Source organism: Primulina eburnea, chromosome 7 (genome assembly GCF_022965805.1).
Source record: "Primulina eburnea isolate SZY01 chromosome 7, ASM2296580v1, whole genome shotgun sequence".
In the NCBI taxonomy this organism is placed as follows: domain Eukaryota; kingdom Viridiplantae; phylum Streptophyta; class Magnoliopsida; order Lamiales; family Gesneriaceae; genus Primulina; species Primulina eburnea.
The window spans coordinates 3765011-3790322 of NC_133107.1; the positions used below are offsets into that span (position 1 = coordinate 3765011).

The 25312-nt window shown below is 35.3% G+C and overlaps 4 protein-coding genes across 11 annotated transcripts; 2 read left to right on the plus strand and 2 right to left on the minus strand.

Moving 5' to 3' along the window:
- The first annotated feature begins 333 nt into the window (after positions 1-333).
- LOC140836727 (chlorophyll a-b binding protein 3, chloroplastic) lies at positions 334-1259 on the plus strand. Its single transcript, XM_073202459.1, has one exon. It carries the CDS (start codon positions 407-409, stop codon positions 1190-1192), a length of 786 nt encoding a protein of 261 aa, XP_073058560.1. The 5' UTR covers positions 334-406; the 3' UTR covers positions 1193-1259.
- A 227-nt stretch (positions 1260-1486) lies between these two features.
- On the minus strand, positions 1487-13734 carry LOC140836725 (probable starch synthase 4, chloroplastic/amyloplastic). 2 transcript variants are annotated; one of them, XM_073202456.1, is made up of 16 exons: positions 13654-13734; positions 12491-12845; positions 11770-11848; positions 10469-11537; positions 10339-10390; positions 7489-7611; positions 7342-7417; positions 7057-7241; positions 6759-6953; positions 6471-6542; positions 4575-4784; positions 3557-3682; positions 2471-2620; positions 2319-2380; positions 2146-2221; positions 1487-1934 (listed from the first exon to the last, which is right to left on the minus strand). In XM_073202456.1, exons 2-16 carry the CDS (start codon positions 12527-12529, stop codon positions 1758-1760), a joined length of 2691 nt encoding a protein of 896 aa, XP_073058557.1. In that variant the 5' UTR covers positions 12530-12845; positions 13654-13734; the 3' UTR covers positions 1487-1757. The 2 variants fall into 2 exon arrangements, with proteins under 2 accessions (XP_073058557.1, XP_073058556.1); XM_073202455.1 differs by having other exon boundaries at positions 13424-13727.
- A 131-nt stretch (positions 13735-13865) lies between these two features.
- On the plus strand, positions 13866-17582 carry LOC140836728 (uncharacterized). 7 transcript variants are annotated; one of them, XR_012119172.1, is made up of 8 exons: positions 13866-14014; positions 14411-14626; positions 14749-14888; positions 15272-15412; positions 15505-15564; positions 15764-15954; positions 16115-16268; positions 16348-16687. XR_012119172.1 is itself a non-coding variant. In XM_073202465.1 (7 exons), the coding sequence occupies exons 2-6, from the start codon at positions 14449-14451 to the stop codon at positions 15938-15940; spliced, it is 696 nt and encodes a 231-aa protein (XP_073058566.1). In that variant the 5' UTR covers positions 13866-14014; positions 14411-14448; the 3' UTR covers positions 15941-15954; positions 17308-17582. The 7 variants fall into 7 exon arrangements, 6 of the variants coding, with proteins under 6 accessions (XP_073058566.1, XP_073058565.1, XP_073058562.1 ...); XM_073202465.1 differs by lacking the exons at positions 16115-16268; positions 16348-16687 and adding an exon at positions 17308-17582; XM_073202464.1 differs by lacking the exon at positions 16115-16268.
- Positions 17583-18371: 789 nt separating this feature from the next.
- LOC140836726 (protein REDUCED WALL ACETYLATION 1-like) lies at positions 18372-24328 on the minus strand. Its single transcript, XM_073202457.1, has 16 exons — positions 23941-24328; positions 23010-23101; positions 22698-22835; positions 22491-22547; positions 22342-22414; positions 21269-21427; positions 20891-21040; positions 20504-20759; positions 20305-20420; positions 20142-20228; positions 19970-20058; positions 19701-19763; positions 19511-19567; positions 19194-19290; positions 18933-19091; positions 18372-18771 (listed from the first exon to the last, which is right to left on the minus strand). The coding sequence occupies exons 1-15, from the start codon at positions 23974-23976 to the stop codon at positions 18933-18935; spliced, it is 1629 nt and encodes a 542-aa protein (XP_073058558.1). The 5' UTR covers positions 23977-24328; the 3' UTR covers positions 18372-18771.
- Between the last annotated feature and the right edge of the window lie 984 nt (positions 24329-25312).

Genomic DNA, 25312 nt, shown 5'->3' on the forward strand with positions numbered 1-25312 from the left:
TACCCAAACTGAGTAATATACTTTACTTTGATTAAAAGAAAAACTCAACAGAAGTCATTTCATCAACAAAAAATGAACTTGAAAAACCCAATGTACACTGATTTAAGACCCGACTGTTAATATTCTCTCTGAGTGGAGGTTGAAAAACAAATCTAAACAATCTCGTGGCTCTGCTTGATTAGAAGCCCACCCCTAAAAATCCAAAGCATTGTGGACTAGAGGCTGCCAACTCACAGAAACAACAGCAACAGAATCTCGATACCCAATCAAAGCATACATTTGGATCTCACAGGATAAGGACCCATTAGCTTCTCGTTTCTATAAATGACTTCCCAAACACCAAAATCATACTCATCAGTGAAGTATCCAACCAAGAGTTTAGTAATACAACTATACCAAAAAATCAATGGCAGCCTCTACTATGGCTCTCTCTTCTCCCTCTTTGGCTGGAACAGCCGTGAAGCTGTCTCCCTCCACCCCGGATGTCGCAGGAAGAGTCTCTATGAGGAAGACTACTAAGCCGTCTTCGGGCAGCCCATGGTACGGTCCTGACCGTGTTAAATACTTAGGTCCGTTTTCTGGCGAGGCCCCAAAATACCTCACCGGTGAATTTCCTGGTGACTACGGCTGGGACACTGCTGGACTCTCAGCTGACCCAGAGACCTTCGCCAAGAACCGAGAGTTGGAGGTGATCCACAGCAGATGGGCGATGCTTGGAGCTCTTGGATGTGTCTTCCCCGAGCTTCTGTCCCGCAATGGCGTAAAGTTTGGAGAGGCTGTGTGGTTCAAGGCTGGCTCCCAGATTTTCTCTGAAGGTGGACTCGACTACTTGGGGAACCCAAGCTTGGTACATGCTCAGAGTATCTTGGCCATCTGGGCTTCCCAGGTGATCTTGATGGGTGCTGTTGAGGGCTACAGAATTGCTGGAGGGCCGCTCGGTGAGATCACCGACCCTATCTACCCTGGTGGAAGCTTCGACCCATTGGGTCTTGCTGACGACCCTGAGTCATTTGCTGAGCTCAAGGTTAAGGAGCTCAAGAATGGAAGGCTTGCCATGTTCTCAATGTTCGGGTTCTTCGTCCAGGCCATCGTCACCGGAAAGGGTCCATTGGAGAACCTTGCTGACCATCTTGCTGATCCAGTCAACAACAATGCATGGGCTTATGCCACCAACTTCGTACCTGGAAAATAAATTTGGATGTATGATGTAAAGTTGATGTGCAATTTTCGGAATAGAATGTGATTTTTCATTATTATCAGTCCACGTAAATCTTCCATCTTGTCGTTCATTTCAATCAACTCTTTGCGAAAAACAACAGTAATAACAGTTTAATAAGAAACAGATACAAATTTCATGTGCCATGAACTCATCAAATCGCCTATACCATGTAGTACAGGGATGATGAATTTAATATAATCTACAGAAATAATCTAATCAAGAACAGGATATGACTCGGAATCTTTAATCATTGCCATTTCACACCAATTTAAAACTAGTATGTGATTTACTAAATTGGAATGAACAGATCAACGTATATCTTTGATGTACATTTACATACAATGTATATTCTTAAGTATTCACAAATTGAGTGTACAACGTCATCTACAAGTTGCAGTTGATGTTCTTCCATTTTGAAGAATTAAATAGGAGCAATCAGTCAGCATCCTGAGATCAGAGTCGGCCAGATGGGAAGCAAGCACCAGCATCTTTTAGGGACATGAAAAAATCGTTGAACACAAGTTGCATCTACACCTGTTCAAGAACGATTTACGGTCTTTGCTCTTGTGACAGACTTCATATAAAGTTCTTCATATAATGATGCTGACGAAACCCAACTAAAATCGATGTTCATGTCCTTTTGAACGAGCTGTTTCCATCCATCACCATCATTCTTATAATGGTAAAATGCACGTTCTAAAGCACCGTTAAGTCCCTGTAAATAAAGGACAATTCACCATGGCCATAACAACTATTTTCAGTGAAAGATGATCTAAATTTTTTTCAACTATTCAAGAAAATATGCAACTTCTTGTTAATATAGGAGCATAGTGAGTGAAAAGTGTCGGCTGTTCATCTAAATTCCAACCAAACGAACAAAATGCATAAAATAAAAATATCTAATTAATTCATCACTCTGAAGTTACCTGCTCATCAGCTGTGAAAAACGTAAAACCATTCCTATACTGGACGGGTACTGAGTTATCATCCAAATCAAAAACACTGCAAGCGGATTCAGAAACTTAGTTGTGCTATTAATCAAGTTTGAACAAAGTAATATTCTGACTTATTTCAAAAACTAAGTCACTGGCTATTCTACCTGTCATTTAGACCACCCGTCTTCCTAGCTATTGGAATAGACCCATATCTCATTGCAATCATCTGCATGCATACAAAATGAGCTCGGGAAATATCAATTTATTTCATTTAAGTTCACTGGGCCAGTTTCACAGCAAAGAAAATAACCTATACCTGGGTAAGGCCGCAAGGCTCAAATATGGATGGGATGATAAACATGTCAGAGGCAGCATATATTAAATGGGAAAGAGACTCGTCATATTTCAATATCAATCGTGCAAGCTCATGATTCTTAAAATGGTTTCCAATCTCTTCAAACTCCCTCTGCAAAAAGAGAAATTCCATTGTCGATCACTCAGAGTGAGTGCTTTTTCGAGAAGAAAATGGTACTCATTAAATAGACGACTTCATTTGGACTAAATAATGAAAATCGAGACAATATAGCAAAGGTATATCAACCATTAGAGAAATACCCAATGCCATTACAAACTATCAAGGTCAATTATCAACTATTTATCAGTGATTAGTTGCTCAGACATTATTTCAAACCTTTATTGCATACGACTATATCAGAAAATATTGCCAAATATGAAAATAATAATATTTATTCTCCTGATGCCTGATCAATGAAACTTCGAAAAACTTCCAGGTGTCTGCACAAATCTCGGGCTATTGCAACTATAGTCAAAGCAAAGTTGTGTGAACCAGAAGTGCAACTCACTCCTGATTTAACACATCAAATATCGCACACTTTCACTGTAGAATTCTATAGTGGCATCGATCATACACAAGTCCGAGTCCGACCAATCTCCAGTGAGATTTTCTTGTAGTTCAAACTGAGTTAAATCAGAAAGAAATTTACTGATTCAATTGGCTGGCTACTAGACAGCCTTTTCTTCTATCTTGTTAATTTAGGAAAGTTATCAAGAAATACTTTAAATCCCAGGGTACAAATACTTGAATTCTTTAATATAACCGCTCTAGCTTTGACTTTTACTTATACTTTGTCAGCAAACTAATCAGGATCTAAGTCACGTGACCTTTAGCTATGTTATAAGTTATAACAAACGTTACCCCAGCTTGAAAACACAGGAAATGATTCAGATACAAAATGTTGCTCCACACGAACAAACTTTTTCCCTTCCAAGTGTTGCATTTGAAAATCAAGTCTTTTTCTTTTAACAAAACTAACATATTTTACACAATAAAGGCTACAACGTTAAAGACATCATGGAAAGTTTAGAAAATATAAGAACGTTCCTGAATTTGTGCAACTGGACTTGAACCTAGAAGAATGAACTGTCCACCTAATTCCAAAGTCCGATACAAAGCATGCCTTATAAGATGCACACCCTTTTGAGGCACCAATCTTGTTATGCAAGCAACCTGTTGCACAAACAAATCTATAGTTATAACATATGAAATTTCCTGTCTAACAGGTGATTATGCTATGCAAACATTAAACCAAAACATACCAATCTTGCTCAACAGCCATAGATACGTCATTTATCCACAAAAGCATATTGGGGCTCTTTGGTGTTACTGAGCTTATGACAATACTTTCTTTTTAATCTATGCCTGATACTTTTATACTAGACTAAAGTTGGAACACTTTAAATTTTTTTCTCTTTCCTATTTCACCAATCGAATGAGCAAAAACAACCTCATTTTTTGGAAAGTTATCTTAATGGAATTATAGTGTACGGTTGATTTTCTTACACAGCATTTTTTAAATTTATTAAAAACACGATTTTTTTTATTGAAAACATTCCCAATTCCTGTATCCATACGGTTGGATTAGTACATAAATAGTAACGACCCAAACCAAATAATTAGAACACTCATATCGTGTTTATGTTACAAAGCTAGTTGGGAATGTTTTCAATAAAAAAATAGTGATTAGTACATAAATAGTAACGATGCAAACCAAATAATTAGAACACTCATATCGTTTTTATGTTACAAAGCTAGTTTCATTTTAGGCATAATGGATACTAATCTGCCAAGAATCCAACTCGAGTCAATTTAACATAGATTAGTTCTTGCAGATGAAACTGAAAAAAGGAAAGAAATAACAATGGCTATGTCTTAGCAATATCACATATGGAATGAGTTTCAGAATTCAAATTGCATGATAAAGGGCAGCCAAACCAGTAGTACAATCAGATATATTAGGTAAAAAATAAGTATACAATACAAGGTTATTTGCAATTTGCAAGACAAAAGTTATATCGTGTGTAAATTTTCAGTCGGCGGCCTACAAATCAAATCATCTTACCAAGGGTTGGTTGCCATTTGCAGAAGACATCCCTAGGTATCTTCTTAAACCCTCCTTATTCTCTGCTTTGCCCTCAATATCATATGCATGATACTGAACTTTCAGAAATCTGTCAGTAGCTGGATTCCATGCATCAGTATCAATTCCATTTAAAATTCCAACAAACTTTTTTGAATGTAAATTAAGTGTTGAGTCCAGGCCACATCCTCCCTGTGCATAAAAAAATACAACTTAAAAAACATTCTTCTCACTTCAAATCAAAATTTTGTCCACAGAAACTTCATCACCATGCACAGAAGCCATATTCAAAAAACCTTAAATTTTGACAGGACAAAGTCATAGGGAGTGTTTGCAAAATATATTCTTTTAGAGAAAGATTAAATTCATAGATTGTTTAGAAGTGGGGAAAAAAAGGAGTGGGAAGTGTTTGAAAATAAAAGGCTTTAAATATTTTATGGTAGAGTGTTTGATAATTAAGTTATTCTAATATCACATTTTTTTAAAATACCAAAAATACCCCTATTGAAGCGTGCGAAAAGAGTTTGATGGTGTATTGTGTGAGCTATAAATAATGTAAAGCATAATTTTGAATAAGAAAAATATTGGAGGTGAGAGTGTCAAGAAAAAATCCATTTAATTACCGTTGTACCAAAATCACTTTTGAAGAATAACAATCACAATGAGACCAACGTCTGGATTTCAAAAAAATTGAGCAGAAACAGAAGTAAAATTTGGGTAAAGAAACACAAAAACGAATTTTTTTAAAGCGAAAAGCCAAGAATAACTTTCTTTAGAGGTAACAAACTAATCCCTCACATAAACCCTTTAGCTTTTTATTATTTTCCTTTAGGCTAAATATCGCTCCGTGGTCATTCTATAACATGTTAAACTTGATATGTGTCAATATATTGTGATTCCATGAATGCTTCGTCAATCCTTGCCCAAATCAGCCAATATCTAAAATACATTAACTCACAGGGAAAACTGAAAAGACTTGAAGTCACATCTAAATATAACCTTTTGCTCAAAATTTAGAACCACCAGTAAAAAAAGCTTGCATGGGAGTCACCATTCGGAGTTCATTCATTACTTGTTTTACAAGCGCTAACTTTTGGAATCCACAGCAGATTTTTGTTATCCTTCCAAGGTTAAGATTTGAGATTCTTAATATAAATCTATATAAATTCAAAACTACATTCTCCACTCGTTTCCAAGGTAGCGAAAACTAATATACTGAGGTGTGCACCAAACCAACTATATCTGACACAAGAAACTGCACTCAGGGTTAGTTTGATGTAGACATGTAGCACAAGAACTGACAGTAGCACAAGAACTGACAGTAGAATAAACATTATAATTTGATATGATATCATATTCAGATGTTAGATGTGCAAATCAAATGGGAATATGGGATCATAAAATGAAGTGTATATGGAGAAAAAAGAACAGTACATGTATAAAAAAATCACATTCTCTAGGTTATTTTCACACCCCTACCCCACACAGTCTAGCATTCTGGACAGAAAGCTTTTCTCTCATGGAGGTGAGTTCCTCCGACACAAGCATAAAGCACTGGTAGTACTGCCCTAGCTTTTACGCGGTCGCAACGGTGGACTGCGGGTGGGGGCATGAAATAAAGAAAAGGAAAGCAAAAAAAAGCAAAGATTACATTAAAAAAAGGGCCTAACATCTTTCAAATTCGGTACTAAAAAACAACTATTGGTGCTGCTACCAAATACCAATGCCCAAGCACGAAAAATTTACAATATAAATAAGCTCGTCATAAAGATAAAACAAGGACTTGGTAAATTGTGAGGAAAGAAAGATCGCAATGCCGAAATCCTATTATATCCAGAAACCACGTTCATTAGACATGCTTATAGTTACACTTTGTACCTCGTGGGTCAGCATCTCTTGAGCATAGGTTGGTGAAACTGTTGTCACAATATTGGAGAAGACTATTGCACCCTGTAAAATGCCAATAAATGAAATAAAAATGATCAGGATAATGTGATAGAAATCAGCCCAACATAAGTCATGGACAGACTAAAGAATCAACTATTCACCAGTCTGAGCTAAAGAAAGAAAGTGGCAAACCAGGACGCAACACCTCAGAGCGGATTCATGCATCCTTAACTAAGCCAATGAAAACCTTCAAATGCAGATGAATAGAGGATTGGATACCTTAACAGCGTTGACTCTGTCCCTTGATGAGTTGTCCTGCATTCTATCCTGCCTGTTTAGTTGTTGGACATCAAGACCACAAGATGCAAGATCTGAAGCTGGTGCATTTCCTTGATATGCAAAATTGTGACATGTAAAACAGATACTTGCTGAATTCAGTCCTTTTGGAACATACAGATCCCAATAAAGGGGTGCCTGCCAAAAATAGCAAGCAATCAATTTTTTTTTTAAAAAAAAACTAATTCAAAACACTAAAGAAAGGTGATATGTAAAATTACAAGATCTCTAACATTCGTACAATGAAAGCAGTCTGCCAATCATGACAATGAATTACGTCAGGTCTCTTTCCAGCTTGAAGAAGCAATTCAAGTGCTGCCCTGCTGAAGAATGAGAATCGCTTAAAATCATCATGCTCACCATAAAATTGACCCCTCCAGAAGAATTTACTTGGATGATGTGGCTCGATGAAATAAACAGGAAGCCCTAACAAATAAAATTTTTTGTAAACCATCCAAAGTATCGGAGTTAAAAGAACATCTCAATGAAAATAAACACTGGCTGCAGATGTAAAAAATTTCTACACCTTCAACAGTGCCAACCCATATTTTGTTTTTGAACAATCGACCATCAAAATATGACTCTACTGGCACATCTAAAGCCTGCATGGTACGATGTGGATAAAAAAAATAGATGTAAAAACTGTAGAGCATGTTCAACAAAAGTCAGATACCTTAAAATCTCGAATAAGCTCGTAATCCATGCAATCATATTTTGGTAGAATAATTTCCACAAGGTGCCCTTTCTTCTGAAGTGCCTTACTCAGACCAGTCAGTACGTCTCCTAAACCACCAACCTAAAATAAAATTAACAAATCCACCATGGGCAATCTCCAATATTAGCATTAATATATTTTCATTTCTAATTTCTCAGATTAGTGAGAACGCGTACTAAATATCCAATACATTTTACACATTAGATAGATCAATAACGGGCATGCAAAAATCCCAATACATAAAAGGGCAGGCAAAAATCCTACCATGCACAGCATGTAACCAAATGAAAAAATATTCGGTCAAATAGAAATTCCCCATCATCCAGATAGATGTTTTAAAATCCACAATAAATGTTAGCTTTTTAAAAAGTGTATGTAAAATCTGCAGTTGACAAACCTCACGTATTTGGATTACAATAGCTGAGGGGAACAAATACAGAACCCAATAAACGCAATGAACCAAGTTGAAAACAGGAAGACCTTGTTCAGGATCAAAGTTGCAACAATGAGAGATAGTACAGTCAAATTCAACGTGATCTTAAAAAAATCATTGTTGACACGATCATTTTATCATTTCTAATAAGCTGAAAAGAACTACCTACGGACCTACCCCTATAATCACTGCTTACTTCCATTGGCGAATTGAGTTTTTTCACTGTTTAATCCATTATCCACTTGATACAGACTCATCCTAAAAAAATTGATCTGCTATAAATGTAGCCAACTGATGTATTAATGCCCATGGGCAAATGCCAACTTAGGAATTCTACTTGGTTCTTGCTCCCCATGAATCTAGATAATGAAAACAACCCATGGACTGAGACCAATTAATATACCAAGCTGAAATCAGATAAGTTATGCACTAAAACATTTTCACAATCAGCAACTGAGAATGTAGGGCCCAGGTTAAATCACCTAAAGCCTATGTGAAAATTGTAAATTATCGAGTTAATAAAAGATTATGATGAGTGAGCCCATCCTAAATTGTTGATTTCGGGATAAAAATTCCATTAAAATGCTAAATAACCAATTTCATCATTTCAAGTTTTCAACCATACGTAAGAAAAACGTCTTTATGTTTTATATACTTGTGAAAAACAAAACTAAATTCATGTTGAAATTAATCAACTTAAAAATAATACCATTTGCAAAAAAAATAAATGATTTAAATACTCTAATGACCAAATGTACAAACTATACTAAAGCATCTTGATAAAAATAAAACCACGAAATCCTAATGAATCAAAATGAAACAATTATTTCCAAGCCCTACGAAACAAACTCCTAAATCATCATCCTCATAGACTTATCTCCTTCGGATATTCTATGAAGTATGAATTCATAGTCTCTCTTTAGATACCACCCAAAAAGCTCAAGTTCAATGGCGGTGAAATAAGCCTAGTACACCCCTCTAAGTTCAACCACTAAATCAATTTCAAGAATAATGACCAATGACAAAAGCTAAACAAAAATAGATAAATGATAGAATTCAGCACGAAGTAGAATAACAAAATGCCAACCAAATTTTCAACGTACGTTATGTTGACCATAGGGAAACAAAAAACGGCTCACATATACAATTCACGTAGCATGTTGACTCGCAGAAAATAAGATGTAACTCATACAGAATAGGTGTACGAGTCATGTTGACAGTTGACCAGAAAAGAACAAAAGAGGTGATTCACATGTATCGTTCTACACACGGTACATTGACACATATAAACCAAAAAGTAACTCTCATACCATAACACAATAAAAAATAAAGATATACAGAATTTGAACATATAACCATCAATATGTAGAAGGAAAAAATGCATTACCAAACAAAAGTCTCATACAATGTACCTATATAGCATCAAGTAAAGTTCATGATAACAACTTACACATTAAAATTAAATATTATGGAGCCTTTTGGAAATGATATTGGAATTGAAGAAATACTCAACTTAATTTGATTGTACATCTCCAAGAAAATCTAGAAATTTCAGAAGATGTCATTTAAAGTTATTCAATTAAACAATGATCCTAACATTTTCTAAAAAATAACATTTCTAATCTAATTATGACACATTATTTATTTACATGTAATTCTAAATAACTACTTATTTCAAATTTGTTTCTAAGTTTCTTAGCTAAAATAATTAATAATACCCCATTTTAAATTACAATCCAGTTTAAATTGTAAAAAAATACTATTTTTCTCTAAACAACCCCAAAACTTCATAAAATCTTAGTGATGTCTATTCAAAATCACTTTAAAAAAATTAATTCGTTCAAATAGCTAAAAGTAGATTTTTTTAAAAAATAAATAAATAAAATTAAAACTCTGTTATAAGCATCAAAATTAATTTCCTTTGACAAAATCAAATTTAGTAAATTTCCCGAATGCTACACAAGGCTATCTTTGAAACCTAATTAACAAGTATTTATTCAAAACCCATCCTTAATGCTTTGAGATGCCGCAGAAGAGCATCCATACTTTGCAAAACTGCAACAATGACATCTAATAAAGGTTGAAACTTGAAACAAATTATTAGTCTATTTTAAATCATATTTAATTATTAAATCAAATCAAACTTATTGATCAAAATCTCAATACTAGCCATATCTTATTTAACCGCTCCCATCACTAAAAAAAGAAATTAATGCACGATGGTAAATGTTTTCAAGAATATAATAAAAATAACTTAAACACAAATATATGCAGATATATTTTTATTAAAAAATTATTTGACTAGGTTTTGTGATGTTACAAAGATAGGAATCACCTGATCAATTACATCTAAGCGGAATGTAGTTGAGCCATACCTTTGCTACAGGTGCCAACTCAGCTGCTATGTGTATGATGTGCAACCGTTCACTAGATATTGGTAGCCACTATTAGCAAAAATTGTATGCATTATGTATGACCAAAAGAAGTAATGTGTTAAATGCATACCCTGGAGCTGACGATACCAGTCTCAGAAATGATGTGATGATTTCACTTTCGTTCATTTCTTTAGATGACAAATATGCATCACATATTTTTCGCTCCCTATTCCATATCATTTCTCTCAATAGTCTAGCTTCGTCAGCCAAAATTTTCTTCTCAAGAAACCACCCGTCCACCATTAGCAGTAAGCTACTCCAAAATTCTGAAGGCTTATCTTGCATGGGTCCGTCTTCTGCTCTTTTATTAATTTGTTCTTTCAAATTACTTAGTGTGTCTTGGAACTCCTTCATAGAATCTTGATATAACTGAACATAGAAATGTATGTCTGCATCAGACCTTTGAAGGCGCTCGTCCAACAGTTTTATCTTCTGTTGCATGAGTTCACCATATTGTTGCATTTTCTCGGCTGACAATCTATATAAATTGGCTTCGCTGAGAGATTCCTCCAGCCGGTCAACCTTCTTGCGAATTTCTTGGTTTTGCTGCAGCACTTTATAAGCTTCATCAGTATGTTTTGTTGTATTATCTAATAATTCTTGCAGACTGTCTACTTTCTCATTTAAACTTTTGCAATCCGATTTCAAGCTTGAAATTTTTGAACCATCTTCTTGAGAAGCAGCAAGTTTAAACTCAAACTCTTTTAAAGAAGATTCCAAAGAGAATCGTTCTTCCTCCAGCATTTGAATCCTGTGACCGGTTTCCCTGACATTGACAAGATCTCCCTTCAGCACCTCCAGTTCATCCTTCAGGGACATATTCTCTGCCCTTAATACTTCCAATTCCTGGGTAAAATAATTCACAGCATCAATTTGTGATGAAGAAACTGCAGAATTCATATCTTTAATATGTTCCATGCTGCTACCCCTACTAGACAATTCACTTCGCAGCTTTTCCAACTGGTCTTCAAGGAGTTCCACGCGTATCTTCTCTTGTGCAGCCATTTTAAGTCTTCCATCAGTTTCTGCCAGTTTCACCTGCAAGACATTGATATCTGTCTGCAAAACCTCCTTTTCTACAATTATTTTCCCAAGGTCTTCAAGGGCACGGACACGAGCTAAATTGAGAAGATGTACATCTAATCCAATTAGCAAGAGATACAAATTAGGTAAAGATCATTGACGCCAAACATATTACAAATCTCTGCTTTCATTCCAAAAATAGAGCTTAGGCAAGTCATGAATCTTCTTTACAATTTTTTTAACAAGCATGAATGAAAGTTAAATGTGTAGGCCTCTTAAAATTTATTCATTAGTAAACATATAGAGGTCTGAACAAAAGAAAAGGGTTCAAGATAAGATAAGACTTACTTTTTTCTGCATTTCTTATCATCCCAATCAAATCCTGAAGATGAATTCCTGAAAGTTGCTCTCCATCTGATTTGGTAGACTGCCCAACATAGAAAATACAGAACTTTCATATAATTTTTATTGTATTTTATATTGACTGGAACCCAGATTATTAATGAGAGTTCGAAAGTCATCGAAAAAATTCCAGGACAAAATTTAAGAGCTTTTATTCTTTCTAGGACTATTTTAGAAAATTGCAGCCTTCGTTAAAATTGTCAAACAAATAAAGCATTCGGTACGCATGCAATGTTTAAAGCAGCCAGTTGATTGGCACACATTATACCCTTCTATGATTGTGCTAATTCTGAACAGCTAAACTACAAGATTATTATGTTGAATCCAAATGAAGACTACCAAAGAGAATCTTATTTGATTTTGATGGGTTGAGAAAATGCAGAGCTCCTATGCTGAACTTTCGGGGGACTCAAGGAAAAGACTCAATGATTCACATGTAAGGTGATAAAAAGAATGCCGTTTTAACTTCATATATTTGCAGAACCGCAAAAATGAACATAAGTAGATAACCTGACTATATAAAGGATCATTGGACACACAGATTGACCGTTCACAGAATAAACAGTCAGCATTGTGGTATAATTGTATGAGATTAAATCAATCCTAAGTATTACTCTTCTCACAAACAAATAGATTTTTATTCCAAATAATTATTGTCTAGGAATACCACGGGTATTATGTCATTTGATGGAAAAGTATCAATCATTGGATCCTCGTTTATTGGAGTAGAATAGGTGTCCCCCTTTCCTTTTGAATGTTCGGATTCTATTGCAATGGTGATTCCACCTTTCAAATCAGTCTCGTTATTTGAGGAATTGGTGTCCTCCTTTTCTTTTGAATGTTCGGATTCTTCTGAGATGGTGATGCTGACTTCCAAATCAGTCTCGTTATTTGAGAACAACGTGCTATCCTTGGATGAGTTATTTGGATCAAAGTCATTATCACCGATCGATCGAAAATTTAGATTTGCAGGAGGACGCTCAATGTTGATTTTCTTTGCATGCTGTTTTTTATTTTGCAAGCTGCAAATAATCAGGTATTAAGTAAAGCATATGCAGGGTAGAAAATCAATTTATTTATCTGCAGGAACACTCATTTTTCCAAAAGAAAAAACTCAACATATGAAAGAATGAATCTTGAAAACAGAATCAAGAATCAAATTCAAGATAATAAATAGAAGAAGGAAGTAGACTAGGAAAAAAAAACCGTTTCCACATGATATAGCACAGGCATGTTAGTAGGACAAGAATACGAGATCTTTATTAAAACAATTGCAGTGTTATCAAATTGAGGAATCTTGAATCAACAAATTTCACATCGTCAATGACTGAAAAAGGAAAAGAAAAACAATAAGCAAGCCCCGTAAAAGTTACAACGTGAAGTTTTCTTGAACAAAGTAATTTTCCACAACAAAGAAAGCAAGAATCACGAAACAATAAAATTTCTTTCGCCCCAAAAAGTCACGAATAACATCGATTAAATCCAATAAATAGGACGCATGCCACCATAATTATCCAACTCCAACTGTAAAACTCAAACAACTAAAAGGAAAAAAAGTGAATCAAGAAATGAAACATGAAGTTAGAAAACTTATCAAAACCTAAAATTACGGTGGCGCATTTTACAGGACGGAGTGAGCGGGAAGCGAAAAGGTGAAGGGTAAAATCGTGCATAGAGTAGAGTGCCGGTAAAGCTTCCTATTCCGGCAACACCCCAGCCAAGGAAGCACGTCGAAGGCGGCGGCGGCGCCATTTATTATCACAACCACAACCACAACCACAACCACAACCACAGTTTACGTGAACCGAGGGGAAAAAATTCGCAAATCACCTCTGCGGAGGTTCGGCGACAAAGAAAAGTTCATAATATCTTCTCGCTTGGGGCTCTCTTTTCCGCTTTTGAATATCAATTGGGTCAATATTGTGTGTGTCTCGGTGTACTGAGGATTGGATAAAACGGCTATTGTATTGACACGTGGCAAAAAGGAACGCATGTTCACATGATTTAAAATAAAAATTTATTTATTTATTAGAAAAATAAATGTTTTTTCTAATAATTCGCTCGTGTATATGTGTAGTATGTATGCAAACCGCCGAACCGGGAATTGACCGTTTATAGATCGCAACGGAGCTCGGTCTTGTTCGTGGCTGTCGAGATTTCTCATTCTGTACTGGCGATTTCGCGCTGATCAGTGAGTCTTTTTTTTATCCCGTTTGGCTTTTGATTGATTCTATGCTTCGATGCAGTTTTTGACTTTGGATTCGGAGAACCTTAACAGAGGTTGATGCGTAAATTGCTGCTTGGAGTGGATAGTGGTGGATTCGGTTTCGCAGTGAGTTTGGCTCCACAATAAAATTTGATATTGAATAATAAGCTTAAGGTAATCTTGAAGGCTAGTTTGGATATGGGCTTTCGTCTAAGAACATCAAGTTTTTACCGGTAGTTCATACACTAAACTGGCCATTGAATTTTCTGGGGTTGCCTCTGTCTTCAATTGGATGTTTGATTTTTATATGTTCTTATTTGGCAATGATTGGTGTTTTCACTTGTAAATGAGCATATATGATTATTCAATTTATATTGTCAGGAAGTGGCTGGATACCGGAATACTGCATATTATTTGCAATGGATGGAGTTAGCTCTCTCTTTGTCGACTTGGGATTCCTAAATGTTGCGATTTTGCTCATAATTGGTTTGGCCACCTTGATTTTTATCCGGGTTTCTTTTGTTATAAACTGGACCGGGAAACCCCGAAGCAGTAGACCTCCGAGAACTCTCAGTACCATGATAATTCTGGGTTCAGGTGTGCAAATTTCTCCTTTGTGGAATCATCGGTTTATCCTTAATTATGATTCATAGGCTCCTGTAATTAGTATTTGCTGATTCCTTCGTTTAAATTTTGGTTTTTACCGGATCATAATGTAGGTGGTCACACTGCAGAGATGATAAACCTGTTGGCTATTCTGCAGATGGACAGGTTTAAGCCGAGATACTATATCGCTGCTGCCACTGATAATATGAGTCTTCAAAAGGCTAGCATATTGGAAAATTCTTTGCTAGACAAGGTGTAATACGTTGGCTTCAGCCTGCCAAATGATGCTTAGTGTAATAAGGGGTTATTGCGTTTTTTGTGAGTTTAACACCAGGACACCTGTTTTCCGCTGAGATGGTCCAGATTGCCAAACTTGAAGTATGAGATTTTCACATAAAAATCCTTTGTCTGTTTTGTGCTACAACCTAGCTGTTTCTTTAAGAGCCCTGTGATTTTGGTCAAACTTGAAAATAATTTGTAACGATCCTTTTATCTGGGGAAATATAAGAATTCTATTGATAAAGGGATCAAATTTATGGGAAATTTTGAAACATCTTTGTACTTTGTCTGCTTATAACTGTTTATGATCTCATCAATCACAATTTTTCTGAACTGTTTTTACAATATTGGCCACAGGATGAGGGGTTTGGAACTTATCATTTTATGCAAATTTATCGAAGCCGGGAGGTTGGACAGTCATACATAACTTCAATCATCACAACCTTAATCGCTTTAACTCATGCGTTGTGGCTAATGTTTAGGATCAGGCCTCAAGTGGTATTGCTGTTTCTTTTTGGATCTTTACTTCAATAGTTTGACTTTTTTTGTCTACTGATTGAGCTATTTAATTAATCGCGGTTACTGCGCAGATTCTTTGCAATGGGCCCGGAACTTGTATACCACTTTGTATAATTGCATTCCTTTTCAAGGTTTGGATAACTTGACTGGACATTATTTTTTCCCCTCATCCCCTGTGCCTAGACCAGGTGCAACAAAATTATGAATGAGGAAAACCTCTTTCTATCAGTAAAAACAAAATTAAGATTTGTGCATGCCTACATTATGTAGTGGTTTTTTCTTCTCTTGGTAAATCAGAATGGATGATGAATTTGTAAATCCAAGTTTCAGGTGGTTGGTATCAGGTGGTCTTCCATTTTCTACATTGAAAGCATTGCTAGAGTGAGGAGGTTATCCTTAAGTGGCCTGCTTCTTTACAAGCTCCGAATGGCTGATCAATTATTTGTACAATGGCCCCAACTGAAGAAAAATTATCCCAGGTCAAATTATGTTGGTCGTCTTATGTGATGGCTTCATTGGAGGTATTTCGAGTCTTCAGATTTTGCTCTCTGATTTACTGCACATTGTTTTAAGCCAATATCACAATTTTGACGAGTGTTTTGGTAGCACCAGGAAAATTGTAGCATATATCAACAAACAATAGTCAATTGAACTTTTAAAATAAATTTTGTTCACGTTCAGTAGATCGATTTAGAGAGACAATAAATGCTCAAACCTCTATAATTGCAACTCAAGTGGCATCAACTTGAAATGTGAACTTAATCAGCGATGTCTGAGTACATAAAGGGACAAAAACAAGCTGGAAGATAACACAAATGACTTTGAAGTTCCTTAAGTATGATAGCAAAGTGGTCAACTGTCACAATGACATTATCGAAAACACAGTAGTTTGAAACGAATATTTTTTCTATCAGATACTGGTATTGTTAATTACATAAGCACTGGCTGCTTTTTACTCAATGCTACGCCATTACATGGGATTGGCTCTCGTCTTTGAGGTAGGAGAACTTGGTAAATCACATTACCAGGCTCAAGAGTCGAGAGTCTACATCAAAGAAGCACAATCACTTTCTGATCGGGGGGTATTATGTGTGTGTGTGTGTGTGTCTCGTACATTGACACTAGCTTCTAACGAGGAAAGTACTATTGAATTCATTCTTGACAAGGAGACAAGGGCGAACCCCTTTTTGCATGAAACACGAGCAAAGATTTAGCAAACTTTGGAATGATAATTATTAGCAACAAAGTTTTTTTGTTTTTTAAAAAAAGATTATTAGCAACAAAAGTTAAATGTAATTAATTTGGGGAAAATAGTCATTCCAGGGAGTGTGCGCAAAAAAAATATGTTTTCGTAGAATGATAACTAGTTCAACAAACTTGGGGTCTTTGTTTACACATTTTCAAAATTTTGTTTTGTTTTTGTTTAAGCTCGTCGGAGTGCTGTTGCCGATAGGGACAGATAAGAGGGTAAAAGATATCTCTAACTGGAGAATTACCATTTTTCTGTCCATTTTTAATGACAATTCACTGGTCATGGCCATAACGTTCTGTTTTTTTGTTATTTTGATAGTTGTATCTGCTAGCCATGGAATTGCTTGAAGAATTATTCTTTGTCAAGCAATTCTACTATTGTGAGAACAATAAATCAGTATTATGGATTAATCTATAATTTCATTTACTCGAAAATTTCCTACGTTATTACGTACATAATCGGGAAGTGATTTAATTAAAAACTAAGATCTCCAAAACGAAAGAGTAAATATTATTTTGTGTTATCATATATTTTTATTTGTTTTCTTCTTACTATTCAAATTTTAACTTAAAGATGATAACTCAACTCAATATTAAACACACAAACGTTAATTACGTGCAAGGGAATGCATGATTGGTTGGGTAGCTGGGCCATGCGATTCTGGTGATAAGAATAATGTCATTGCATCGAGCATATGTCGCTGCCGACGTCAAACAATGGAGAAAGACTAAAAGCTCATGGATAATAAACCTTTTTTTCTGCAAGGGCTTCCGAGAAGATATTATGCTATTTCATTAACAAGGGTGGTGGCGAATGGGTAAACCTTTTGGTAGCTGCCAAGACAAGAAAAACGAACGATGTTGAGTTGTAGATTGTATTGTTTATGCTGTATGAGGCGGCACAAAGTGATGAATTAGACCCTGCCGAACGATGGTTCAAACATGAGTTTATTATTCTGTAGCAGTACATAATCTTGCGAGAAGCTGTAAATCCCAATTACTATCATATCGAGAACCGCTCTAAGGATTTCTTTCTTGATGATCTTCTGAAAGGCGAGCTGTGTCAACGACAGCATCAGCCCATACCCGGCTGATGCACCGAGAGTGCTTAGGAAGCCAATCACATATTTATTTCCTGAATATTTGTTTGAATCTACAGGGTCTGTTTGGAATACTAGAAGCACAGAGGATATGGTTGGGAGTACTAGTGACTTCACTATGTACGGGGTGAACTTCTGTCCATTCAGAAAATAGGAGAAGAGGGCGTTGAATCCTAACTGGCTTGCACAGATCAGAGTATATGTAATTATTGGTAAATATTGGAGACAAAATTGAGTATATCATGCAATCTGCTGCTACAAATATGCCTATACACAAATAAACTAAAGCAAGAATCAGGGGATATGAAGGCTTCCTTGTGATAGCGAATTCGGAGTTGATTTTCTTGTCTTCTGCAAACCATTGGAAGGCTAATCCCGCCGCCAAAATGTGTCTCCCCATCTAATAGCTGATTAGAGGTCAAAACACACCGCTCTCATTAAATCCAACACAAAATTGGCTTAGTCCGCTAACACATTTTGACCTTGCTAACATCATGCAACTACTAATTATCGGTCTCTACTATTCAACAGGAAATAATATTTCATAATCTTTGTGAACCATACATTTGCAGTCGATTAGAATCATGTCAATAAGGAAACCACATCTCATTTTCCAATTAATTGAAAGTTTATATATACGATTGAGTCAAGAAGGAAAAAAAAATTAAATTTGCAATGATTATAATATAAAAATCATCGTTGTCAGTCACACAAACTTTGATCACAAACTATTTGGGTCTACGGTCTGAACCTTCATTTCTGTATATATTCATGAATGTGAGAGAAGAAATAAATGAATATAACCGTGGGAATTCATATACTTTACAAATGTTGCCCCTTTTCACCCCCCCTTCAAGTAGCAAACCAAAACTGGATCATAAAATCCCACAAAATTGTCGTCAACGTTGATCTCGACGAGACAAGTGTCTTTTCTGCTCAAGAATGTTACATTTTGACGTCCATAAAATAAACTTTCTATCCAGACGCCTATGCACGGAAAAGAAAGAGTAAAACGCTGAGTTTTAAAATAAATTAAGCCGATGATTTACAGAAGTAAAAGGGTAATTGGAGAATAACTCATCTGAACTATTATAACTGGTTATAAACAGTTTGACTATAATTTACCAGAGAAGGGAAAGAGAACTCACTCATCGAAGAGGGATGTGAAGAAGAATGACTGATGCGCAATATAAAGACACAGATATGATAGCTGCGGCGATAAAATTGTGAAACAGTATCTGATTATCTCTTGTGGGTACGAAGGCTGATTTGAGTGTGTTAGTCAGTTCAAAAATCCGATATGACATCTGCATCAGCGAAAAAAAATCGATATTGAAATTTAAAGGCGAGAATATTTAATCACGACATAACTTCAAAAATTGAAATCCAGCCGAGAAATATTCGCTCACCAATATGTAAATAGCAGTTGTAAGCATGAAGTTAAGCAAAGGATAATCTGGAATAAAACAGAGCAGCCATTTGGGCTGTCCATTAGGCATATTTGACCTGCACGCGTGTTAATAGAAACCAGTAAACCTCACAAGTCAGATCTATTTTTAATGGAACTTTCCTAAAAAGGATGAAAGGATCCCACTGAGTCGATGCCAAAAAATGCACATTAGAAACAAAAAGTGACTCGCTAATTCTTTTCTATGAAGATCATTCGACACATTTCTTTAAAGGTTGACCCAGAAACATTAACAAGCAAAGAATTTGTCCCACGTACCTCAGCCATATGTGGAACTGAGATATATAAGTTTCCAACGTTACTTTGCCGAGCCACCTGGCAACAAAAATGATGTATATAATTAAAAAAAATGGAAATCCAATAGCTCCAAATGACGTCATATCAACAAAAGGTGGAGGGGATGAGTTGCTTATATGATTATAAAATGGAAAAATAAATAAAAACTTACGCAAAGAGGGTCAAAGAAAAATTCCGAAGCTGCTGACTGAAATTCCGCAAACAAATGTAGATGCTGGAAACAAAAAAGAAGAGACCTTAGAAGAAAACTGTCACAGGTCAGCACTTGTCACATGCAAAGTGCTATTACTTGAGATGTATAGTTTCTTTTTCAGTATCAAAGATAATCTCATTGGCAATAGAAATAAAATGCAACACTAATATTATGATAAATGTATATAAAGAACGAACACTCGTATCAAAATTGAAACCGGTACACACGTTATGGGTATCCATGATGTGTAAGGATGGAGCCTGTTGTACGAAATTTTGTCCAACTTGTAGATGTATTCAAACCATAAATAGCCAACCTAAAAGTCAAATGAGGCAAAAAAAATCAAATAACAATCCGGTGACAAATAAATACAAAATGGTGAACAAATCAATCGCTTACGATCAAGGCAGCTGTAACAATGAATGCCTTGATTGTGAATCTTCGTTTTGTCTCAGTCTCCTCCAGTTTCTCCATCCACTTTTCAACCTGTAAGAGAGATCATTTGAAACTTAAAGGTCACGAGAAGAGATGACACTGCAAAACTCAAGTGCCTATGCATTACATTTGGGTGAAGGTAGGCATAGATCATTCCAACTATCCATATATAACGATCAAGGCCAGATCTGAAATGCCACTCATGAAGTTTCGGAAGATCTGGTTTTTCAGGATCATTGTATCCTGACACCGAGATTAAAAAGAAATCAGCTATTTAGATGGAAATAAACAAATTCAGTACGATAAAGTCATGGATGGCCACGCACCTAACAAGAATGTGAAAGGACTCCACAAAAGGTCAAAAACCCCTGGAATCTCCCATACCAAGATAACCACGACAAAACACATAAATAATTTCAAAGTCATCACCAATCTTATATCATTATAGTTGTGACCGATACCAAGGGCTCCATACACCATAAGAGTAAAGAGGGTATGCATTGGGCAGATATAATAAAGTGTATAGTCGTTGTTAAGAACTATACAACAAAATGCCACAAAAAAGTTTAGCCTCCACATCATCTGCAAAGAGAACAAAATCCAACTCAAATACACATCAAACTACGAAAACTCTGAAAAGAGAAGTACCACCATGCTTCAGGATTAAGAAATAATAAGAAGAAATGGGAAGATAACATAAACTATAATGTCACCTGAGCAAATCGACCAAGACTAAAATCTTTTCTGATATAGTAATAGGAGAAGTTTCCAAAACCAGTCATCCATACATATGCAGCAATAAATATACGGATAGCATTGTAGATCTCCGTTGCAGCAAAGTAATGATACATCAAAAAGAGGACCTATAAGAGACATGAGAAGAGGCAAACAAATCAGAAACTATGCAGACAAAGAAGAGAGTGCAACGACTACACATCTATATCAATATGCAGATAGACATCCAGTGTCCTCTGAAGAAAGGCAGGAAAATAAGAGACTAATCAAATAAAGAATCCGATTTTTCAAACCCTGGAAAGAACATCGATAGACAATATCCCATAACAAAAGACGTTTAATATCAAACTGCTTGCCTGCATCCATCCTTTCCACTCTTCAGTTTGATGGCGATTAAGATAAAGGATTGATTTCCCAGAAAATGCAGACTTGTCATGATGTTTCTTAAGAGAAGTCATCGTTGAAGCTATAATAAGAAGAACATACAGAAAGAGGAATAGATCGCGATTGTAGCTCTGTCCAACAACAAAAAGAAACAAATTAAGTAGTGGTGTACCGATCAAATAAATCTTTAGAAGGGAAACATACATATTATGAGTGAAATGTTTAAATTTCAGACCTCTACGATCTGCTATAGTTAATATGTACTTAATAATGAAACTTGAAAATAAAAAGCAGCAGTTGTTGAACTTTGTGAGCTGATATGTATATGATCACAGACCACATATGTCAAAAGGGTTATTAATTGAACAAAATAAATCAAAACAATTGGCCTTTAAACTATATTGAGCAGTATAATGAAAAGCAGAGGCAAATATAAATGCTTGAAGACTTCAATAAACGCCTTTCCATGATCATACAGTGCTATTTTATTTCTAAGATATAAAAGGCAAAGGATTGCCAACTAGGGCTGCAACTTAGCTGACCTGCTCACGAGCATCTTGATCAAATATTGGCTCGAGCTTGGTTTTGACAAAATAACTCGAGTTTGGGCAGCTCAAGTATTCTTTCGAGCCAAGCTCGAGGTTTGATATCTCAGGGTTGAGTACTCAAGCTCAAGAAATCCATTTTCTAAGAACACTAATTTGATCACCATTTTACCCTTACTTTAATAATAAATTACATGCTAGAACATTTGAAGTTTTAAAATTATAAACTTTTTTTCCTTTTTGGAACGCCTAGTACCAACACGTTTTGTGTAAATTTTTAAATTTAATTGTGACTAAAAGCAAGAAGGATACAGCTTTTCATATCATGCTTATATCATGATGCTTCACAACAAATAATGACACATCAAATGCTGATTGTCAAAAATGAGTATATTACTAGTTGTCTTTTTGGTACTTATAAGCTTACAATGTAATTTACAGCATTGACTCATCAAAGACAACTTGAATTCTGAGAGCCCAAACAATCAAAGAAACAGCACCTTAGTTGAATCTGCAAAAATGCTCGTGCGATCACAAATGTAGAAATAGAACAAAATTGCACCAAATTCAGCCCTGCATGATAATAAAAGATCAAGTATGAATGAAAAATAAATAAATACAAATCAATCAATGGTTACAAATAACTCACATTGCCCTTAGAAGTAGTCGATTTTCAACTAAAAATGAGCTATCCATCGTCAAAAATCTGGTTAACAAAGAGGTTTCATTAATTTGATGGATAAAATCCAATCAAAGACGACATTAACAACACTCTTAAACAGATATTTTCAGAAACACAAAATCTTCAACTTGAAATTCCAAATATCGACGAATGTCCAGTCCAACAGGGACAGACCTGATTAAGTTTGATTTAATGGATGAACTGGACAACTTTGTGGATGCTGATTTTGTGAGACCGCCTTCCAACAGCACAGCACGATCATCATCTTTGATAGCTTCACTTTCCAATCCAACCAGGTTACCATCTGAATGGCTGTTTATCAGAAAAGCAAATCATATCATGAGTAGATATTGAGTGCAAGATACTGATTTTTCTCCTCTTGTAATTTGTGTCAAACATAAGAGCTTTTGGTAAGCATAGCCTGAATGTTCCAATTTTTCACTCTTATAATGCTTGAATATCTCGAAAAGCGGAAAAGTCGCTTACACTTTTGAAGGGGTTGATAACTTCGTATACTCTAACCACTCTGCATAAATCCACCCAATAATGATTGGAACGACTCCAAGAAAAAATGACACCTGGGACACAATGAGGACAGGTTCAATGTGTAGGCAGTTTTCAAGATAGCTTAAAGAAACAGTAACACATTATATTCAGCATTGACGAGCAAGAACAAGTAAACCAATCTACTTAAACCTCATTAGAGTAACATATAAATAGCATTAACAAGTTTTCAAGTTTAATGGCCATAACTCCTTCCCCCGATAAGTTTGAATCGACAACCAATCAAGTTTATAACTCCGCGATAGTGTTTCCAGTTTCCACCATAAGTAATGATGTCATTTTCCACTAGATCTAATATCTTGATTCCTCTTAACCAATGATATCTTCATCATCGATCAAATCATCATATCTCCGGTCAAAAACATTGGTGAATTATACCACATACTAAGAATAGACATGACATAAAAGCAGGAAAAATCGAATCTTTCATAACACAGTGACAAAATCTAGAAGCATGAAATTGGACAATCAGACACACTAAAAATGAGAAACAAATTTGACAACCCAATCATTGTCCAATTAGTCCAGCCACAATCAAGTAAAGGAAGCAATTCAAATAATTTCAAGTTAGAAACCAACCGCTCCTACCATTTTCATAACATGAATATAAGAAAACTCTCATTCACATACGTAACGGCTTCATGATTCTGGAAGTAGAAATTCAAAACAAAAAGCTCTCGATATCATCTTAGCTTAAGATCGACATTGGAATCGCATTGACAAAACAGATAAACGTCAACAAAACGGGCCGTAACTCAATATCACAGTCACCGCACCGCCTACGCAACGACACTTGATCACACGTAACATCCTAAAGGCAAAAAGGACAGCGAAATTTTTTTTCACTTCGAACCTGTCCAGGAGTCGGAGGTCCCGAATCCACAACCATTTCTTCGCGAAACCCAGAAAAATCTTAAACCCAATCAATCAATGGATCCAATCTACACGACAATCCTTCATCAATCGAACGGCTGCGCGACACTGAAGTGCAAAACACGGTGTACTCGCACACCGTATAATAATTCGTACAGAAAAAATATATACGCGGGGATATATAAGAAAGAATTGGAGGTGAAATGGACAAGGAAAGCAGAGATCTAAAGCAATGGAATCAGTGAGCCGACGTGATGTCGCCGTTTGCTTCAAGAATTGATAATGCCAATCTTGGTTCAGATGTCTCTGTCCTGCCACTTTCGAACCAACCGTCTGTGGTGGTTGCGGTTTGGTTCGTGTTTTCTGGTTTCTTCTATTTAATTTCACCAATCCCTTGCATATACATCAACTTTTAATAAAGAAAATTAATTTTAAAATATTTAATTTTTGTAATTGGATTTTTTCTGTTTATTTCTGCTAATCCCTTGCATATACATCATGAAAATAATATGGATTTTTATAATTAACATTTATTTTGTTTTCACGTGGAGTTTTTATAATTAACATTTTTTTAAAAGTAGTCTGCCTATAATCAAAGAGATTTTTATGTCAACATCGCTGCAAGAAATTGGCGATAGATAAAAACATATTATATATCAATTTTATGAGACTGATTTCTGATCATATATTTGGATAAATATTATTTTTTATTACAGATATAGATGGAATTAATCCAATCTCGAACAAGAAGATACCTACTTTTGACAATATTCGACATCTTTAATTATTAGTGTTGGTATTAGCATATCTCCGTCCTTTTTAATATAAGAATGAGTACACATGTCTCGAGGGGATTATTAATGGTTTTATGAAAAAAATATTTGTTGTCATATTATAATTAATTCTCAAGTACCAAGGGAAGGAATAAATGCACTGATTTCGACACGGAGAACAATATCATTACACTATCATATTTTTTTTTTTTTTTGAAATATTTCACATATCAATTTTATAAAATATATATTTTATTTAAGTTACTAATATTTTTTATTATAAATATAAATATGATCTCATGAATAAAGATTTATGAATTTTTTTTACAAAAACCTAATCATTTAGAATAATTTATTCAATCAATATTATTAGGAGGATACAATAGTATAGCTAACCATGCATAATTATGAATGTGGACTTAAACTGTGAGAAAGATAATTAGAACCGCTTGATTGCTATTTTATTGGTTGACAACAATTTCTTATCGCAACTAATCATCCTTAATATTTCAAATTTCCTTTTTTTTTCTTTTTTTTTTGTATTCTTGCAAATAAAGTGACCGACTTTATTAGGTATTG